This window comes from Acromyrmex echinatior, chromosome 11 (assembly GCF_024713525.1).
Source record: "Acromyrmex echinatior isolate Ae372 chromosome 11, ASM2471352v2, whole genome shotgun sequence".
In the NCBI taxonomy this organism is placed as follows: domain Eukaryota; kingdom Metazoa; phylum Arthropoda; class Insecta; order Hymenoptera; family Formicidae; genus Acromyrmex; species Acromyrmex echinatior.
Window position 1 is genome coordinate 9,986,205 of NC_141862.1, and position 19,109 is coordinate 10,005,313.

Consider the following 19,109-nt stretch of genomic DNA (forward strand, 5'->3'; position numbering starts at 1 on the left):
CACTTATGTGACATGATTGGTGACTAATGACTTATTGTAAAAAGCCTATTGGAATAGCCATTAATCAGTTTCTTATGGATTAAGATTTATAATTTAGATAACGGCTTATTGTAGAAAGCCTATTGGAATCATTCTTTTCAACTGTAACTCAATTTACGTTTTTTCGTAACTTGTAACTAATTTAATAATTACTTTTATAGTTATTTTATATATTTCAACTTATTCATTACAACTTATTCGTCAATATAATGGACTGACCAATGAGTACTCAGTGAACAATTAATGAATATTTCTTGTGATTGGAACATATCTTTATCCTTGATAAAATAATTACACCCTGTAAATATCTATATTAAGGATAAAGAGTCTTAATACTGATAGGAGTCTTAATACTGATTTTTGTGAACACGATTTAATATTATTTCCATAATCTAAGTGATTTCAAGTGTACTATCTATTACATATATAAATATAATCTATAATTAATGTTTATAAGTAAAATAATTCAGTAATGTTAGAAATAAAATAACAATGCAAAAAAATAGTTGAAAAGTATTTGTAAGTAACTAAAAATGACTTGTTATTCTGTAAGCAAATGTAACTAACGTGTTACAGTTTAAAATCGGTAACTTATAACGGTAACTCGTAATTAGTCACTTTTTAAGAGAAAAAACCTGTAACTGTAACTAGTTTTACAAAGTCACTTTCCCAATCTTGTTTTTTTTTTTAAATCAAATCCTTTCTATTAGTAGCTTAATGTTTACAAAACTAAATAAATTTTCGTAAATGTCTTACACTTTACATGTTGCTTGCTTTTTTTACTTGCATTCGCTCTTACTTGCATTCGCAAAGAAAAATAAGAAAATTGTACGGAATTTAAAAAAAAATTATAAATTTATTCTCTAAAAATAATTTCTCAAATTTATATTTGTATTTTTCCTCACCTGCACCATGTTGCACTAAGAATTTGACGATATCGTAATGCCCGTCGAAACATGCAGCACGGAGAGGAGTAGAATTAGTCTTTGTGATTGAATTCACCTTGGCTCCTCGTCTCACAAGTAGCTTCACTAGGGACAAGTGGCCAGCGGCAGCCGCGCACCATAGGGGTGGTGCACCCTCGATTGTCTCACCTTCAAAGACCACTGTTTTCGAAGAAATATTTTAGTAAAATTTTAGTACCACAATAAAGAATTTATTAGCTTCTACATACAAAAACAATAATGACGTAAACATAATAATCATAAGTAAAATCACGTGAAGTAGAGTACATTGTACTAGCCTATGGCATACGAGACGTCGATTATAGTGGCTACAATTTTTAAGCTACTGCACCAATGTAGTGCCAAGAAAAAATCTTAAACTTGATTTAAAAGAAAAAAAAAACAGCACTAAAGCGCGTCTTTGTCGAACATCATTTTTTATTGAAAAATTCAGTTCTCAATAGTAAATAGATCAGCCCGAACAGAAATCGTGAAAGGATTGTAGGTCTGACCTGATCCAGGCTGCTCCACGTCTGCCCCACATTTTTCGATGAGGTATTCCGCCACATCGTAATGTCCGTTCCGACATGCCATGACTAAGGGTGTTGCGCCATGGGTTTTGGCACCGACTAATTGTCCTACCTCATCCTTGCCCCGATGCTCCAGGAACACCTTTTGAGAAGAGAAAAGGAATTTTTACTTGATGTACTTAACTTTTACAAAAATCATCGCAGTATAACTACGCGGAAATGATATAAGTTTTAAAATACTCGCCCAACAACTTACGTTCGATAATACGGAACCCGTTTTGGACCGCTTATTGAGTTAGCGCGTACATGAATAGCACGGACGTACCGTGCGATGTGTATAGATAGATATTTCAAAGTCGACTAGTTTAAGGTTTAAGATTTAAGTGAATTACTGGCACGACCTATACACACTAAGGATTCGCTTGTGACACACAAATAATAAATATTTAGAATTCAAAAATCAGTCCCACTCTTGAAACTTGTTCTCTCTTTAATGATAATTTCTTTCGGTTCACAATTTCTTATTTTTCCAAATTCCGTTCAATATTATCCTTTTAATTGTTTTATTCTGTCTATCTTTTAATTATTCTACTCTGGATATTCGGGAGATATATTTAGATTTCAGAGTCGTATATTTAGATTTTAATAAATAATGATTTTTGTTTTAAATTCAATTCACTTTGAATTTCACAATACAGGAAGTTTGTCAAAACGTTGTCTGGGGATAAGATTAACGGAGTTACTCGCGTCGACGTTCACTGTTGATTTGAACACCACGTGGCTACAGTACATGTTTTATTTGAACGCTAGGAGACTGGATCTTTGCGTCACCGACAAGAAAGCCTCTTGCAAATCTACGAAAACGTACAACGCGAGATGACAAAAGTTTCAGTCCTTCGCAATCATACGCGAAAACGAGTTTCTCTAATTGTGCGAGATTTCAAGTATTACTGAGTCAAGTGTTAAACAATGTTATGACAATGTTGACAAGTGTTGACATTAATCATTTACCACATTTGACAATCAAATAATAATTATATCATCATCGCATTATAGCCACCGGTTGTAACGTCGCATCCGAGAGGATAACCCAATCGCGAGTCAAATTGAAGAATTCTGTATATTATTAGAGGCGGTTGTAGATTTGGTCTATATTCTCTTCAACATCGGAAGAGTCTGCCGTTTTTAAAAAAATCACAATTCCTTTTTTACACTTGCATGTTTTTAATTCCTTTGAACGGCAGACGTATTATCGTTTAGGAATTATCAAGAAAACTCGGTAATTATCTTCTTTTGCTCGGAATCAGAGCAGTCCACACGCGCACTCGCCTAGAAGAAGACTGAGCGCACGAACCGAATCTTCAACCCATTGCCTTCTGGAGAAATCATTCTCCGACCATCGTGGACGTACAAGTCCCGTTAAATGAATAATCGGAGACATTCGGGTTCATCGTGACAAGCAAACTGCTGCTTACGATGGGCCGCTGGGCTGCTATCGGGAGAAAGAGGGACAGAACCGATACTTTACAGCTTTTTGTTCTTTGCTCTTCTCTTTCTCCTGTATATTTCTCTCTCTTTAATGTTCCTCCTTTTCGAAGAGAGGACCTACATACTTTTCGAGAAAGCCCTACATTGTTCTTGTTGGAAAAAGGAAAAAAGAAATAACCTCATGCATATATTAAAAAGGAACGAATAATTATCAATAATTTTATATATATATATATATATAATAAATGTATATAAATTATATATAAATAAGAAAAAATGAAATTTATATATACTGAGAAAAAAATTTATTAAATTTTAACATTTCTTTGAATAATCCTAATTTAATATTTACTTATAATAAATAAATATTTAGATAAATGAAAAAAATGAGATAATTAAATCAAACTAAGTCCTTGTATCTAATAAAATATGTGTTTATATTTAATAAATATTCCACTATTCAAAGAAATATTTATTAAAATTTTTTTCTCAATGTATTAACGTAATTTTTAACAATAAGTATAATTTCTAATGATAAGTAATTTTTAATAACAAATATATGTTAGATTGTGTTTTTCTTTGTTAATTTTAGTTTTATTTTTTAAATACATAATCACGTATTTAATAAGTATAAAAATCCGATATGAATTTGCAGAGAATTGAGAAGCTCGATCTTTAATCGAGATTAATAAACCTCCAGCTATTTTTACATTTCTTATTCTCCCATTTCGATTCACACCTACGGAAAGTCGGTACCGTTATTTGTGTAACCGATTTAAATACTTTTTCGTAAGACCGTTCATCCCGCTTTGACTCTCTGCTTCCCCCTCATTGTTACATTCTCGTTCGGTTCCTCGATAAAATGTAGGTAACGAGGTCAGTCGATGCCGAAACGGCTTCAAAAAAGATGAGATGTTCACCTTTTAAAGATGAGATGTTCGGACTAAAAGAGTACGTGAATTGCTCGGCGATAATTTTCCACTTAAGAGAAATGCAACAGTTGCAGGAAATGGTTAATGTAATATCTATAATGATGGACGATTAATAATAATGACAGTCATATTCGAAACCGAACTTTTTTACTTCACTCTAAATTACGTAAAAGAAATCCAAAGTGCAACAATAATAGATCTATAAATAAATAAAAAAAAAAAGTTGCAACGTCGAAAGATCAGAGGTACAGTTGCGTAAAATCGCAATGTTGAATTTTTTTTTTATAATAAACAATAAGATTTTCGCAACGATACCGGAATAGAGGTGGTACGTGCTATTTCAACACGTGGTAAGAATGAAAATTTGCTTTGATTAACACCTAACGGATATCAAGATCCGAATAATAAATTATTCTTCTCATAATGGCATTATTTTCATCATATATCTTCGTATCATTTCCGGCGTTTGTCTTTTATAGAAAATAGGTTATTGTAACAGATTTTCCTTCAGCTGTCTTTCAACGAGTCGGTAATCACACCGTTTTTTTTTTTATGTCCGTCTAAAAAAGAGAGTATTTAAATGCTTTTGAAGCTTTCTCTACACGAGATCATCAGCATACGACATGTATAATGCAGAAAAAATCGTGGAGAAATAGCGGCTACTATTAGTAGTACAAGTTCATCGATTCATCAACTCGTTTATAGCCTAGTCATAAATTCAATGCTAAACAATTAATGCCAGTTGTAACCGCAGTAAGTACCGTATGCCATGAATTGTACGGTGTGTTTGTCTCAATGGCTGGGTGCAAATGCTGTGTTGTTGCAAGCGTGGAAGACACGTTCCACTTAAATTGTATGCTCTCCACTTCGTAAGATTTAGTTTGCCTACGTCGCATTGCGAGAAGTAGCACATGTCGCAAGGTCATTCGTTCGCGTTGTGTCAGCGTATTATTTCGTTAAATTCGATCATATATTAAGAATAGACGCTGCCAATCTCCAATGCAAAGCGAAAAGAAAATATGCAACTTTACGATGCTTTAACGCCGCGGCGCGGCGATATATCGGCTGAAGGAAGTTTACGACAACCGATTCTATCCATTGTTTACGAAAGGAAGAGGGAATGGTAAAAGTATGAATGAACGGAATCAATGACGACGATCAATGTAACCACGTAAATCGTTTATCCGTAGTGACTATCTCCGCAGATTAACATTGCAGAGTGATGTAACATAATAGTCATTAGCATATTGAGTTACTTAATGATTATTGCTGCGTTTGTTTTTATCACATCTTATAGACAGTAGATAAATAATATTATATACATAATAATTTACACGCAGAATATGTTATGTATAAAGAAATATATTTTATGAATATTTTAATTTATTGTAAGTATTAAAGTAAAGTACACATGTTATTATTAAAATAATTAAATGATTATATAAATTCAATCGCGTTAAAATGAATTATACAATACAATTATATAATATAAATAAAATCAGTCTCAAAGTAAAATATTATATTTTATAATTTAATTAATAAAAAAAATACAGTTTGTAGTAAATACACACACGCTTTTTACTTAGAAAGCTTATCGTCGTAAAACACGTTACATTGTAAAGAACCAGAATCAATGTTTCTCGGATAAGGGTGAACGAGAGAGGCCATATTCAAATTCACCACGAAATATGCAATTTACATGGAAACACTGAAAAATCCTATCACACGCCTGACCTCGACCGACTTGTTACCTACACGCTAATTACGGCATCACAATTGCACGTCATATTTTTGGAGTGACGGAAAAAAGTACCCAGCGATTATGATTACGGCATTCGAGCGTGCGCGAACGTTGAAAATTACGCTCGCCCGTTTGTCTGGAACAATTATGGCAGCAATCGCTCCGGACATTGTTGCGCGAGCGAGCGATCATTGCCATAATCGTACCCCGAGACGCAAAGTGCATGTATCCGATCAATAATGTTTATAAACTACAAGCAACAGCAACGATTTAGGAAATGATCGATTATTCACTATTACATGAGGAAATTTGATTAAAAAATCAGATAATTTCATGATATATCTTTTTTCTATGCTTATTGGTATTTAAAATAATCACAATGAATCTCGATTATATCGCGAATATATGATATGTCTAGCTTCTGTATGTATTCATATTTTCTTCTATACCTCTATTTTACACTTCATTTGCATACGTTTTGCATTTTTTAGTCTTATTTTGCGTTCTATATATCATATATTCTAATATACGTATCATTTAATGTTTATGCCTATCTTGCATTTTATTGTATTCTCTATTTATTTTACATTTTGCTTATCATGTTTTGCTTTCATTTTATACCTTTAATTATGCTATAGATATATCATAGCAACAGCCTTGCCTTTTGCGTAAATATCTCCATTATTATAGTCATGTATATATATATATATACGCAATATATATATATATATATATATATATATATATATATATATATATTGCGTTCTGTAAAACGTCGACTTGATAGAAAGTTGTCGTTAGGTTCAAGCCAAGTCTTAATCGATTAATTTCTCATTTCCGCGGAAAACTTGTTCCGGAAATAGGAATTAAATAAGATTATCGAAAATAAAATGCAATATCGATTAAATTATTGACCTAACGCTAAATGTCACGCTACATTTTTATATTTACTAATAACTTTCTTTCATGTTCTAAACTAAAGATCTTTTATATAATTCTGTGTTGTCATGCAAAAATGTGTAATGAAAAAAGAAGAATGTTAAGGTTTGATTATTTATTTTTCGGTCAAAATGAAAAAGTTCCGAGATGTACAAATTATATATTATATTATATAGGCTACTTAAGTGAAATTGAATAGGATATCGCTTATTACGAGGAAACATCAGGGAGCACAAAAAATTGCTATATATATTAAAAAAAAATAGATCCAACGAAAAATAGGTCCAACGAATTGCATCGGAATGATAAGGATCAGGGACAAGCGTGGTGTAGCTCGTTCGTTATCATTCATTGTCATTCATTATTACTTAAATGTTTCGATGCTGGAGCGTTGTGGCGATTCGCTCACCAGAGATCCAACGGAACTCGCTCGGATTCTTGTGAGCACCACAGCCACACAAATTCCGTTTAAATAGGATCTCTCAGGCAGGTCCCCACTACGTCTTACTAAATCTAGTAGTGGGGGACCGGGACGCAATGTTGTGAAAATTTCTAAAATTTAAACAGCTGCAATTTGTTAAACGGAATTAAAATAAAAAAAAAAAAAAGTTTTTAAAGCTTTGGAAATCTCTACTTTCGAAGGGTTATTATATTTTTTGAATTTATTTGAGTTTTGTAATTTTATAGAAAACTACGAGTTACACAAAATGGACAATTTTTCCTTCATTTTATGGACCTGTCACATGTTCAAAAAAAATTGACAAAAATTTTTAAATTTTTAATGCAAAAGTTTTCCATATAAAATCGTTTGCTACGATTTTTTAAAACTGAGTTGTGGCGAATTAAATAAAAAGAATATTTTTACTTTGATTACTTATAACTCCGTCAAAACCATCACAATTAAAAAAAAAAAACAGATTCTCTTATAAGATAGAATAAGATTTAGATTTTATTTTATTTTTAACAAAAATAGCAACTGTTTGAATTTTGAATAATAAATTGGGCACGAATTTTTGCATTCACTCAATATCTAAAAATTTAGCTAAATACAAATCTGAAAATAATTTTGTTGCACTATCAAAATACTTATAAGAAAGAAATGAAGCATAATAAGCAATGCTGTAACAAATTTTGATATTATAGCAATCGGTTTGAGCGTTCTATATAGTTTATTTACTTGATAATTTAATAAAATTATTTTCTGTCTATTTTTAGATATTTCTGCAGCAAAATCGTTCTTTCCATAACTCACACTGAACTTTTCGTGCAGTCCATTTAATATTTTGACTGTAAAGGAAAATAGCTATACAATTCTTAAATTATATATAATGCATAATTATGATGCAATACTGATGTTAAACCTTCTTCTTTATAGTAATAATTTTTGTAATTTTTAATAAATGAAACATATTATTTATCAAATATAATATGTTATATAACAAATATAAATAAAAATATCATAGAGTAACCCATGCAATGTTATGATTAAGTCACTTGAAATTGACCCGACATGGAACTTGTTAAAAATGTATAATTTAATTTAATGCTAATATTTGATATCAAATTCGATTATTTTTTTGTCAGACCTTTCGACGCTCGTGAATCGCTTGAAGATTTCCAAGTTATATATGTATATGTGTTTAAATAACAATACAGTCGTAAGTAACAGTACAGTTGTTCAATTTCCAGGATGTCTTGATGTCTTGAACTACTTTTAATCAATAAATATGATATGAACTGATGAACTAGATTTATTGATTTTTATCAACGATTTCCCTGATGTTCTCAATGTTTTCCCAAAATAAGCAATACGTCACATTCGACTTCGTTTAAATAGTCCTTTAATACGATATAAATATATATAATTCGTACACTTTGAAATTTTTTCATTATGGTTGTAACACAATCAAAACTTAACATTCTCCTTTGCACAACGAAATTAAGTATATGAAGGTTCCGCCAATACTACAAGGTAATGATCCCCGCAGGAACGAAGTGTTGTGTTCTTTTTTACGTGACTCACCATTTCCATCGACAATAACGATGACTCGAAATACGTCACCTGGGAAAGATCATTAACCTACGCGTGAACTTTATCGCGTGACAATTAAACGCGCTAAAAGAAAAAGCAATAGTATAACAATCGCAACAGCGTCATTATTTAATCCGCTTGTCTTACAATTAAACTTCCCACACTCTACTTCTTTTCGCTTTCCATCCTTCCATAGTTTAAGTTATATCATGTTATAATACAATGATGACATCTTAGATTCAAATACTTATGTCTTATTTTAATTTCAAGAAGTACAACAAATAATGTGTTGTTCTTCTTTCGATACAATGTAATTTTTATATTCGAATATAAAATTCAAATAGACAATTCGAATATAAAGAAACAGAATGGTAATGAAATATCATTGATAAATTAATTAAATTATTTGTAATTAAAAAAAAAAAAAAGATAAACAAGCGACTTCTGTTTCTTGTTTTACTTGTGTGAAATTCGTAAGAATGTCTATTAGAATTAGGTTTATAGAAAAACGTTTTATAGAAAAAGTAATTCCAAGGCCCCCAAAAAACTGGAAAGATTACATTTTTAAAAGCAATACAGATTTCATTCTCGGTTCTATGATTTGGAATTAATTGGATTGTTCTCAAACCAGTTGACCGAAAGAGAACGGCGTTCCAGCATCCAGCGCCGTTTCTCGTTAAGGACAACGAACTATTGCCAGACAAAATATACTCCGAGAATACGAATGAGCATCTTTCGTCAGTCCATTTTGCGGACGGAATTTTTTCTCTTCCAACTCGAAGAGGAAAATTACTCCGCATCACCATCATCATGACTGGCATTGCTGAGCATTTCTAGTTGTTACCAGGCTTGCTACATCGGTGTCTCGGTAATAAAGAATCCGTCACCAAGGTAGACAAAGGTTGCCCACCAGTTCTAAGCGAACTATAGAGCAACCTTGGCATTTCTCTCATGATTCATGGCTAACCGTTCACACTGCAGTATAAAATTTTAAGATATTCAACACAAATCTACTTACTGAATGGTCATTTAATAATGTAAGAGAAATTATAGAGATATATAAAAATATTAATCAGAATATTTCGCAAGTGGTAATACATTTTAGCTTGCAAAAAAGTAATTTTCAACGAAGGATGTTTGTAATTTTATAGCTCAATAAATTATAATACTATTTTTATATATATTAGAAGTAGTAAGCTTTACATAAAATATATTAGGTGTTGGAATTAATTCGTAGCGTTTTTAATGAAAGAATGTTATTTATTTCACATGAGCATTAAAAAATACATTAATGAAAGTACTTTTAAAACTTATAAATACTTTGTAAAACGCTACGAATTAATTCCAACACCTAATATAAATCTTTTCAAATGCAGAAATTTATAATCAAGGATGTCACAAATTCCTCATTTTAAAATTCCATAATCTTTTTTTGATTTTCAGACAAAATTTTATGATTTTCACTGACTTTCAATAATATTTTAAAATTTTATATATTTTCATCTTGATTTAGAAACCGTTAAATACTTTGTTGAGAGATCAATTATTATTAATATTGTTGAGACTGCTTGAAGTTTTTTAATTGTTAAATATTTAGTAATATTCAAAACTGCGTTGATGTAATGTGTACGTATATTAAACTTCTTTAAAGTCAAGAAGTTTTATTTTTCAGAGTTTTACAAGATTCTGTGATTTTCAATTTTATGGCAACCTTAGTAATGCTAGTGCTCATAAGTGCTTATAATTTAAATTCCAAAATATATGTATACTGACGTATGCATTTTATACATCTTTTATACCAGTAAAAAAAATAAAGATATAAATCCGTATTTATATCTCACTTTTATCAACAAATGCGCGCATTTAACATATTTTACGTTACACATTCTATAGAATCTCAGAAATAAAGGCTAGCATTTATCGATAAAAATGAAGTATGAATACAAACTTTAGTTTTATCGACAAATGTTTTCCGATTTTCACGGCTATTGTGTAAAGATTATTGTGCTTGACTAATATACGACGTACCGAACGATTCCTAGCAAACAAGCTAACGTTTATCGTTATTTTGACGTAAAAATGACGACAAGTAACGTCAGCTTGTTCGCTGCGTTAAAAAAAGCAAATTATTGAATATGCGTAAAATTTTTCAAACTTTTGTTTGAAAACAGTATTTTTTAAGTATGATCCGTTAGTATCTTTTTGTTTTGTTTTGATTAATTATAATTCTTAACAATCACAAATTGTACAAAACTTACCCGCGTGAATGATTCGTTGCGTTCCATGGCAATTGGATATTTATATGTGACGATTTACTTTTAAATCACGTGACTTGGATACTTGAGATGCTCTAAAGAATAGAAAGCAAGACGAAGTGTATCTTCGTTATCATCTATCTGTTATTTCCTGTCGCATATATTCGATTTCAACAAACCGCATGGTATTCGCTATTATATAGAGACATCGCAAAAGTATTCATTATTACGCGAAAGATTGATTTTGAACTCTCGATAGATAAGCTAAAAAAATTTATAAAATACAAATGCTGTCCAGCGACGTGCAATGTCTGACAATTATACCATTGCTCAACGGAGTAAAAATCCGAATTAAATTTATTATTATCGAATTATTGAATAAAAATCCACTGGAGTAAAAATTCAAATAAAAAAAAAAGATATAAATTCGTAAAATAATGAAAAATTTATTTTTACGTTATTATTGTAGAATCGGAATTGGATCTCCTGTCGTTCGAATAATTTTTTCTAAATTGAATTTGCTTACTAAGAAAAAATAATTTTACGAAATAATACGAATTAAATTGTAATTAATTACGAATTGCTTGCGATCAGTTGCGAGAAACCGATAAGAACCAGACGATTCGATCACTGAGCGAAGAGGAAATCTGTTTTAGTTGGGAACGAACCAAAAACTACGAACAGTTCTGATGTGCACCCGAATTATCACTGACATGGGTTCGTTGATGTAAGCGAGGATCTAGCTCGATTCTATAAGGAAAAGAGTAGGGAAGTGAGAGAAGTTCGACTAGAAATGTGTAATATAGTGATGGATAAACGGTTTCGATGCCAGGGATGTATTGAGCTCGAGAAAGTCGCCGGTTCTGATGGACTAACAATTTTATGACGATTATGATATATTTAAATCGGTTTTTATACGCAGTACTTTCCCTACAACTTTTTGAAATTTATTAATATTAGTGTTTATACAACAAAATAATCGCAAAAATTGTCCAGCATATCTTAAAAATCGTTAGATTTATAGACAATCACTGGCGGTGAATAAGCAAATGTGAGATCGACCGAATCATACAAGCGCTCACGTGATCAAACGTCCGTGTACAGCTTTCTAATTGTTCTTCCTGATCGGTTCTTACTGGCGGAGCACGGTTATATAACAGGATGTCGTATCGAGAAAAGTTAGATAATGTTGCTCGAGCGATTACGTGGCGTTGCACGAGACGATTACGGCGAGAAAATCGTGTAATCTTGGGGGACTCACAACCTTTGCAACTATGTTTATGCACTACAAACACAATTCACAACACTGTTCGCTTTTGAAAAATACTTGAGATTGATGGATTTTTTCTATTTTTTTTCTATACATCTTTTCCTACGAGAAACATGTTTCTCATGTCGTAATTATAAAATGAACTTTGAACGAGAAACAAGGCAAAATGGGACTTTTACAAGATCCATCATCTACGCCAATCAATGCCATTGACACCGATGCTATCGTGTTGCATGCAAAAAGTTTGAATAATATTTCTGCAAATAGTACACTCTTTCATTGCATAATATGTTTTGAGAAGGTGCAACAGGTTATGCTAGCACGCACTCCTAATGCAAACATTAAATTTTGCGCGCCGCGTGTACTCGAAACGCGGAATCGATCGCATCGAAATATCGATCAGCGTTATGCTTTGATAAAATCTAGCGTTACAAATTTTTTTTAATTTGATAGCAACAATTCAATAAGCAATGAAATTATATTGTTACAGAGTAAAATTAAATTAAATGCAAAATAAATTGTAATTTTTATTAATAAATACGTTTTAATAATTAATAATAAAATGTAATATAAATGAAATTAAATCAAATTTATTTATAATTGTAACAAATTAAATAAATAAATTATATATGTATATTATTACACACGCACGTTACAATTAAAAATAATTACAGAAAAATTAATTTAATATAATGTTATATCTAGATATTGTGAAGCGATGCATCACGAATGCAATGAGATTTAAGAGAAGAGAGAGAAGGAACGAAAGAAGACCCGCGAAGTTGACTGTGTTGAACATATAAGGCCAAGTTATGTCAAGTTACACGGCGCGTTTACTTTCTAACTGACATCGTTACGTGGATCTTCGACAAAAGTATTACTACAACTGTAGTTGTAAGCTATAACGTTATTGACAACGAAGAGGATATCGCGTTGTGAGCTCTATTAAGCAAGATTTGATCCGATACGTCAATTAATGATTGATGCAAGTGTATTTTATTTAGCATTAGCTAACATATTTTTCTTTATTATTTGTAAGAATAATAGATTCAGTTTTTATATGTGAATTGTATAAATAATTTAAAAATTATTTACTACACCTAAGTTTTTACCTCTATCTTTTTGTTAATTTTAGTTTAAAAAAAATTTATTAATCATTTGTAATAATTATTCATTCTAATTATTATTATCAATATTTTAATGCATCAAGGTTTTTAAATATATTTCTTTTTATTTGTCTTTTATTTAATATTTCCTAAAGAAGCTCCACAACAATTTAATATTTTCCGGTTATATCAAAGAAATTTTATTCCATTGAGTAGTGCTATTTACATAATACAATGAAAAATAACCAGGAAATAACGCATCGACGAGAAGACTATTGATTTGGAGCTACGAATAATTTGTCTACATATATATAAGGAAATAAGAATGCCATTAATTTTATTTACATTCTGTAGAACGAAGAAGCACAAGAAAATATTCTCAATCATCGGATTATTAAAGTTGAAGAAATATTCTGAAAAACAATTTCCGAGGAAAAGAAGTCGGAAGAAAAACGAGGATTTTACTGAATCTGTAAACAACATTAATTTTCGATTAAATGGAAAATAATGTTGTAATTACTGTAAACGATAACTCGAATAATAATATAAATTATTAATTACACAATAACGTGAGAAATACAATTTCATTTATTCGAGAGACTACTTACATAAATGTCTGTTAGGATTGAAAGGTAAATATCTGCATCACTATATAATTGTACTCTTACTCGGCACAAAATTCACCTTCGTCATTATTATTTCCGACTTGCTTTAGAATTACAATTTCCATTAGCACTTTGCAATGCAAATAAGTACCAATATATAAGGCACGAAGTTCAATAGAGCCATTAAAATATATTGATTAGACATCAACATCGCAACATGTATTTACTAATTATCTGCTCAATCGCTGTTATAATTTGATAGTTTCTTACATTAAATATGTAGATGTGCACGCGCATGTGATGAGTGTGTGATGTGCTTGTCAATTATCTACTGACATTTAAAAAAAAACTTGATTTTTTGCATGTACATATGTTTGTGTATTTGCGGATTTCCCATCTCACACATATTTTCCGTGATTGAACACGTCACAAAATTGGATCAATTTAATTATTTACAAAATTTGTTCAATTTAATTACTTGCAAGAAATAAAGACGTTTACACGTTTTAGAATCTGGAATTGCATTGTTTTATTAATTTCAGTAAACTAACTTTTGGTAAGGAAATATTAAAAATTTTTCTTTTACAAAAATATATATGTAAAATATATTTGTATCACAATTATACAAATTAAAATTAGGTATTAAAAGAAAGTAAATGATTTTTGCATTCACGAATGAGGGTATACAAAATGCAATATGTAAAAGATATTTCTGAGAAACTGATATAAACATTGAGGAATTGTTCCATGCATGATGTGTTCCGTGATTCCATGAATTACTGATAACTATCTCACTTATTAAGTATGTATTTTTTCCGCATTTTCACGATATGAATTCAATAGATTTTCTACGTACAAGAGATGCTAAATGTACGTAATCAATTTTGTTTATTACATTATTTACATTTTAAAAAATTATCATCGACTTCGCATTTAAATATGTAAAATAATTGTAATACGTTAAATATCAAGGATACTTAAAAAAACAGGTTATAACATGCATAATGACACAATAATTGAGCGAATAGATTCATATTCAATTATACAGAAATTTGCATCAAAAGATAATGCAAATTGTTGCATTAAAGAGTAGAAATTTTTTACATCGCATCTTAAATTTTTTACATCTACAAAGTAAGATATATATGTAAATATATACGAGAATAAAATATGAAAATATTTATTTAAAATATCTTGATATTTAAAATATCTTCTAAAAAATAGACATTTTATCAATTCTTAATTCCTTTTTTTTATTATTATAAATTACTATTTTTTTATAATAGATTGGATAATTCCTTTTCGAAATCTTATTAAAGAAGTGCCATAAATTTCATAGGATTATAATTTTTAATACATAATTACAAAAGAAAAATTGCAAGAATATGTTAAAAAACGATAAAGAACAGAATCAGTGGAAGTACAAACGTGAATAAAATTTAAAAATCCATGCAATGACGCTATGATTTTACAGAGAAATAACGAACTTTGATGATATAATCGTATTTTTCCTCATAAACGGAAATGTTCTTCATGATAATTAATAAAAACTCGAAGTCAGCAGATTTAACGAGAAAATATTAAACATTAAATTTACTATTTTCAAGGCTAATAAATTATGACTAGCTCAATTATCTTTAAACATGTAAAATGTAAACAATTTTATTATTAATTCACTAATAGAAAAATAACATATTTACAGATATTAAATACATTAATTTTACTATCGACTACTATAAAGATAACACATTATTTACAGATATTAAATATACATTAAATTTTAAATTCAAGAGTACATGTATGTCTTGCCATTTCATTTCTTCTATCATTTCGCTTCATGCCAAATTATACTTCAGTTATGCCTCTGACTCACTGCGTATTCTGTTGGCGTACGAGTAATATTAGAACGCGGTAAAAGAGAATCCGGTGCAATCCGCTTTTCCAAAGTCGACGCGACACGATCAGTGGTTACTTGGGAACGCTTGTGTAAATTTACAAAGAGTAACAATGTTTCCATTGTATATAGCCTATTTTTAAAGAGTATTTTTTAAATAAAATTATATAAAATGATATCATACACACTATACTTGATAAAAATGATAATTTCGAAATATCGATAATATAATGTCACAATTGATATAATTAAGGAAATATACATACATAAATCAATAAATAATCTTAAGGACGTTCTCCGCATATGTATGTATATTTCCTTAATTATATAAAGCACATATATATATATATATTTATATATACATAGGATATTTATTTGAATAGTATCAACTAAATGTTTATTTATAATAAATATAAACAGTATAAATATTTACTAAAAAGTGATATTGAATCAAATCAATGGTTCATGTACCAATTATAAGCATGTATTTATATTTAGTAAATATTTAGTTGGCATTATTCAAACAAATAATTTATTAAAATTTATTATAGTATAATTTTTCAGTGCACGATCGTTAAAAGGAGCTCAAAATAAGACAAAAGCTCGCCCGATATTTTTTCAGAATGCGCGAATCAAGAGACAATGACCTTTTCGATTCTCTTATGGCAACGACGAAACAAAAGAGTCGGCTTTCGACGCAGAACCGTTCTCTCGAAAGCTAAATAAACATTCAGTCCAGAAATCCTGAACATCTAGCACGTGCTGAGTGTTTTTGAATTCAATCAGAATATGGAGGAAGAGCTTGCTTTGCTTTCGCTCAGGAACAAAGACTCCATAGATGATTCAAAGGCTAATCCGAGCAACGAGGCAGTGATTTTTTTGAGAAAGACTCTGACTCGAAGAGACAAAAGGATTAATAGAATAACTGAAAGCCATTTAAGTCTGACTGAAAAAGTAAACGTAAAACTTAAGAGTACATAATCCAGTGAGAAATGACAATGAAATCGACGCCGATTTAATGATTTCGACGACGAATCGACATTGATTCGATATTGATTCCATTATCTGGGAAATATTGAGTCATCTAAAAAATATCCGCGGTTTTTAGATGACCCAATACATAAACTTAACGCAATTAAAATATTTTCATCATCACACTTAATTTTTTCAATTTTCAATTTTTTGAAGTTTGTTTTTTATTTTCTTTTTATTCTCATATCCATTTATCGTATTTGTCTAATTATAAGGCGTCTAATTGCAAGGGTATTATCATTTGGATATTTCCGCAAAGCCACTTATTTGCGCGTAATGGAACAAATACAAGAGCGCGATTACGCAAATGGCGAGTAGGGAAAGGTAGCGCATACCAAACGCGAAAGATATAAGACAAAAAGTACGAGTAACGCGGAAAAGTATGATTACAGTGTGCGAGCGCTTTCAAGCAATGTCAAGGTAGCGAGCGAAGCCTTCTCGTAATTACGTAGAGTCGAATGTCGCGCGATTGCACAGAATTGTAACGCGGATTAGGAGAAAGAGTCTTTGTTTACCTCGGTGGGAAAGGATTCCGGATAGAAATAGAGATAGTACAATGAAAATGCAGAGGTTCCCATTTTCACGTTACATCTAGGAGGCTCTCGAATCTTTCCTGATTCTGATTTACATAACGCGATATAATGGGATTTAAATCTTCAACGGAATCGAGAAACCTGCATTTGCAAAGAAAATAAAGAGGAAACGATGGATTTTAAATATAATATATCACGCGCGACTATTCCCTTTTCAGACATTCGAAAATGCGCATTATTTTCCTAAACGTCTTGCATTACGTCAGATATATTTTCTCGATCTGACGCAAAGAGTAAAATGCTCTTAATCATAAAAACAAGAGTCAGATATCTTTTTTTCTTGGCACGTCTCATTTATCGTCCATTTCTATTACTAGTTTTTTTTCTTACTTCATTTTATATTTAATCTAAAAGAATTTTAAATGATTCTAAAATTCCTCAATAATTATAAAAGCCTTTATACATATTGTTATTCATAGATAAATAATACAAAAAATTCTAATTTGCAATCTATTCTAGAAAGTTGTTGATTGAGAAAAATAACTTAGTATTTCATTATAATGAAATTAACATAATAATTCAATATTATACATGTTAATTTTAACGCATTTGTTATCGATTATTTCTATATTCAGGGTGATTTTAACATATTTCATCATCCATCATGAGCAGATAGAGTGAATCGAATTGAGTCGAAAAGTCATCTATTATTTTGCAGCAATTGTTAACGAGATATTAATTGCTAAAAATTGCTAAATATTGGTCTTGAATAATTTTTTACTCAAATACTATCAACTTTATAGAAAAGCTGCAAGAAACAAAAATCATTTATTTTCTTCTCATAAAGTTCTGAGAATTTTTTCAGAATTTTTTAATACCGTATTTTCTCATGTTGGCAAAAATAAGAAAATGCAGTACTAAAAAGTTGATCAAAAATTCTGAAAAAATTTTTAGAGTTCTATGAGAAGAAAATAAATGATTTTTGTCTCTCGCAGTTTTTCCATAAAGTTGATAGTATTTGAATAAAAAATTATTCAAGACCAATATTTGGCAATTTTTAGTAATTAATATCTCGTTAACAATTGCGTAACAATTGCTGCAAAATAATAGATGACTTTTCGACTCAATTCGATTCACTCTACCTACTCATGATGGATGAAATATGTTAAAATCACCCTGTATATATATATATATATATATATATATATATATATATATATATATATATATATAATATATATATATACACACACACATATCATTTAGCTATCTACATAAATTGCACGCTTTACTGCAAGTGTATAATAAATGTCTTTCTATGTGTGTGACTTACTTAGTTTCCCTGTAAAAATAACAAATTATACTGCATACACAAAAATGGATTTACATATTTAAATGTGTAAATATAGTATTATTTCTACACACCTGAATTTGTAATGTATAGTGTTATCGCGATTAGTTCGCCGCTAATATAACTGTAACTTTATCACATAGACCTTATCAAGAACAAACAATTACTGAATTGCAAAAAATGCAGATGTGTAGAAGACGCTATAATAAAGTTATCGAAGAACGATAACAACAAAGAAATGACAACGCGATTATAAGTTTCACTGCTTTGTAGTTATCAATTTAAAAAGTCTATATTTGTAAAAATTACAATTTATGTGTATCGCAATTTTAAAGATAATTGCGGAAACGCACAATCAAGAAGATTCAAGAGAAATCAGGAACGGAGTCAAGTTGTAAATTGGTGCCAACCTTGAAAC

At 30.2% G+C, this 19,109-nt stretch overlaps 1 protein-coding gene across 5 annotated transcripts in view; it reads right to left on the reverse strand.

The window, feature by feature from the left end:
• The window catches only part of LOC105148461 (protein fem-1 homolog CG6966), a 45,174-nt gene that overhangs the window by 6,293 nt on the left and 19,772 nt on the right, over positions 1-19,109 (reverse strand). For 4 of the 5 annotated variants that reach the window (XM_087411449.1, XM_011060206.2, XM_087411448.1 and 1 more), the window contains 2 exons: positions 1,496-1,655; positions 945-1,145 (listed from right to left, as the gene is read on the reverse strand). In XM_087411449.1, the coding sequence (XP_087267575.1) occupies positions 945-1,145; positions 1,496-1,577 (283 nt within the window). In that variant the 5' untranslated portion in view covers positions 1,578-1,655. Of the gene's footprint in view, positions 1-944; positions 1,146-1,495; positions 1,656-10,903; positions 11,529-19,109 lie in introns of those variants that run through there. The other variant, XM_011060207.2, reaches the window with a different exon arrangement.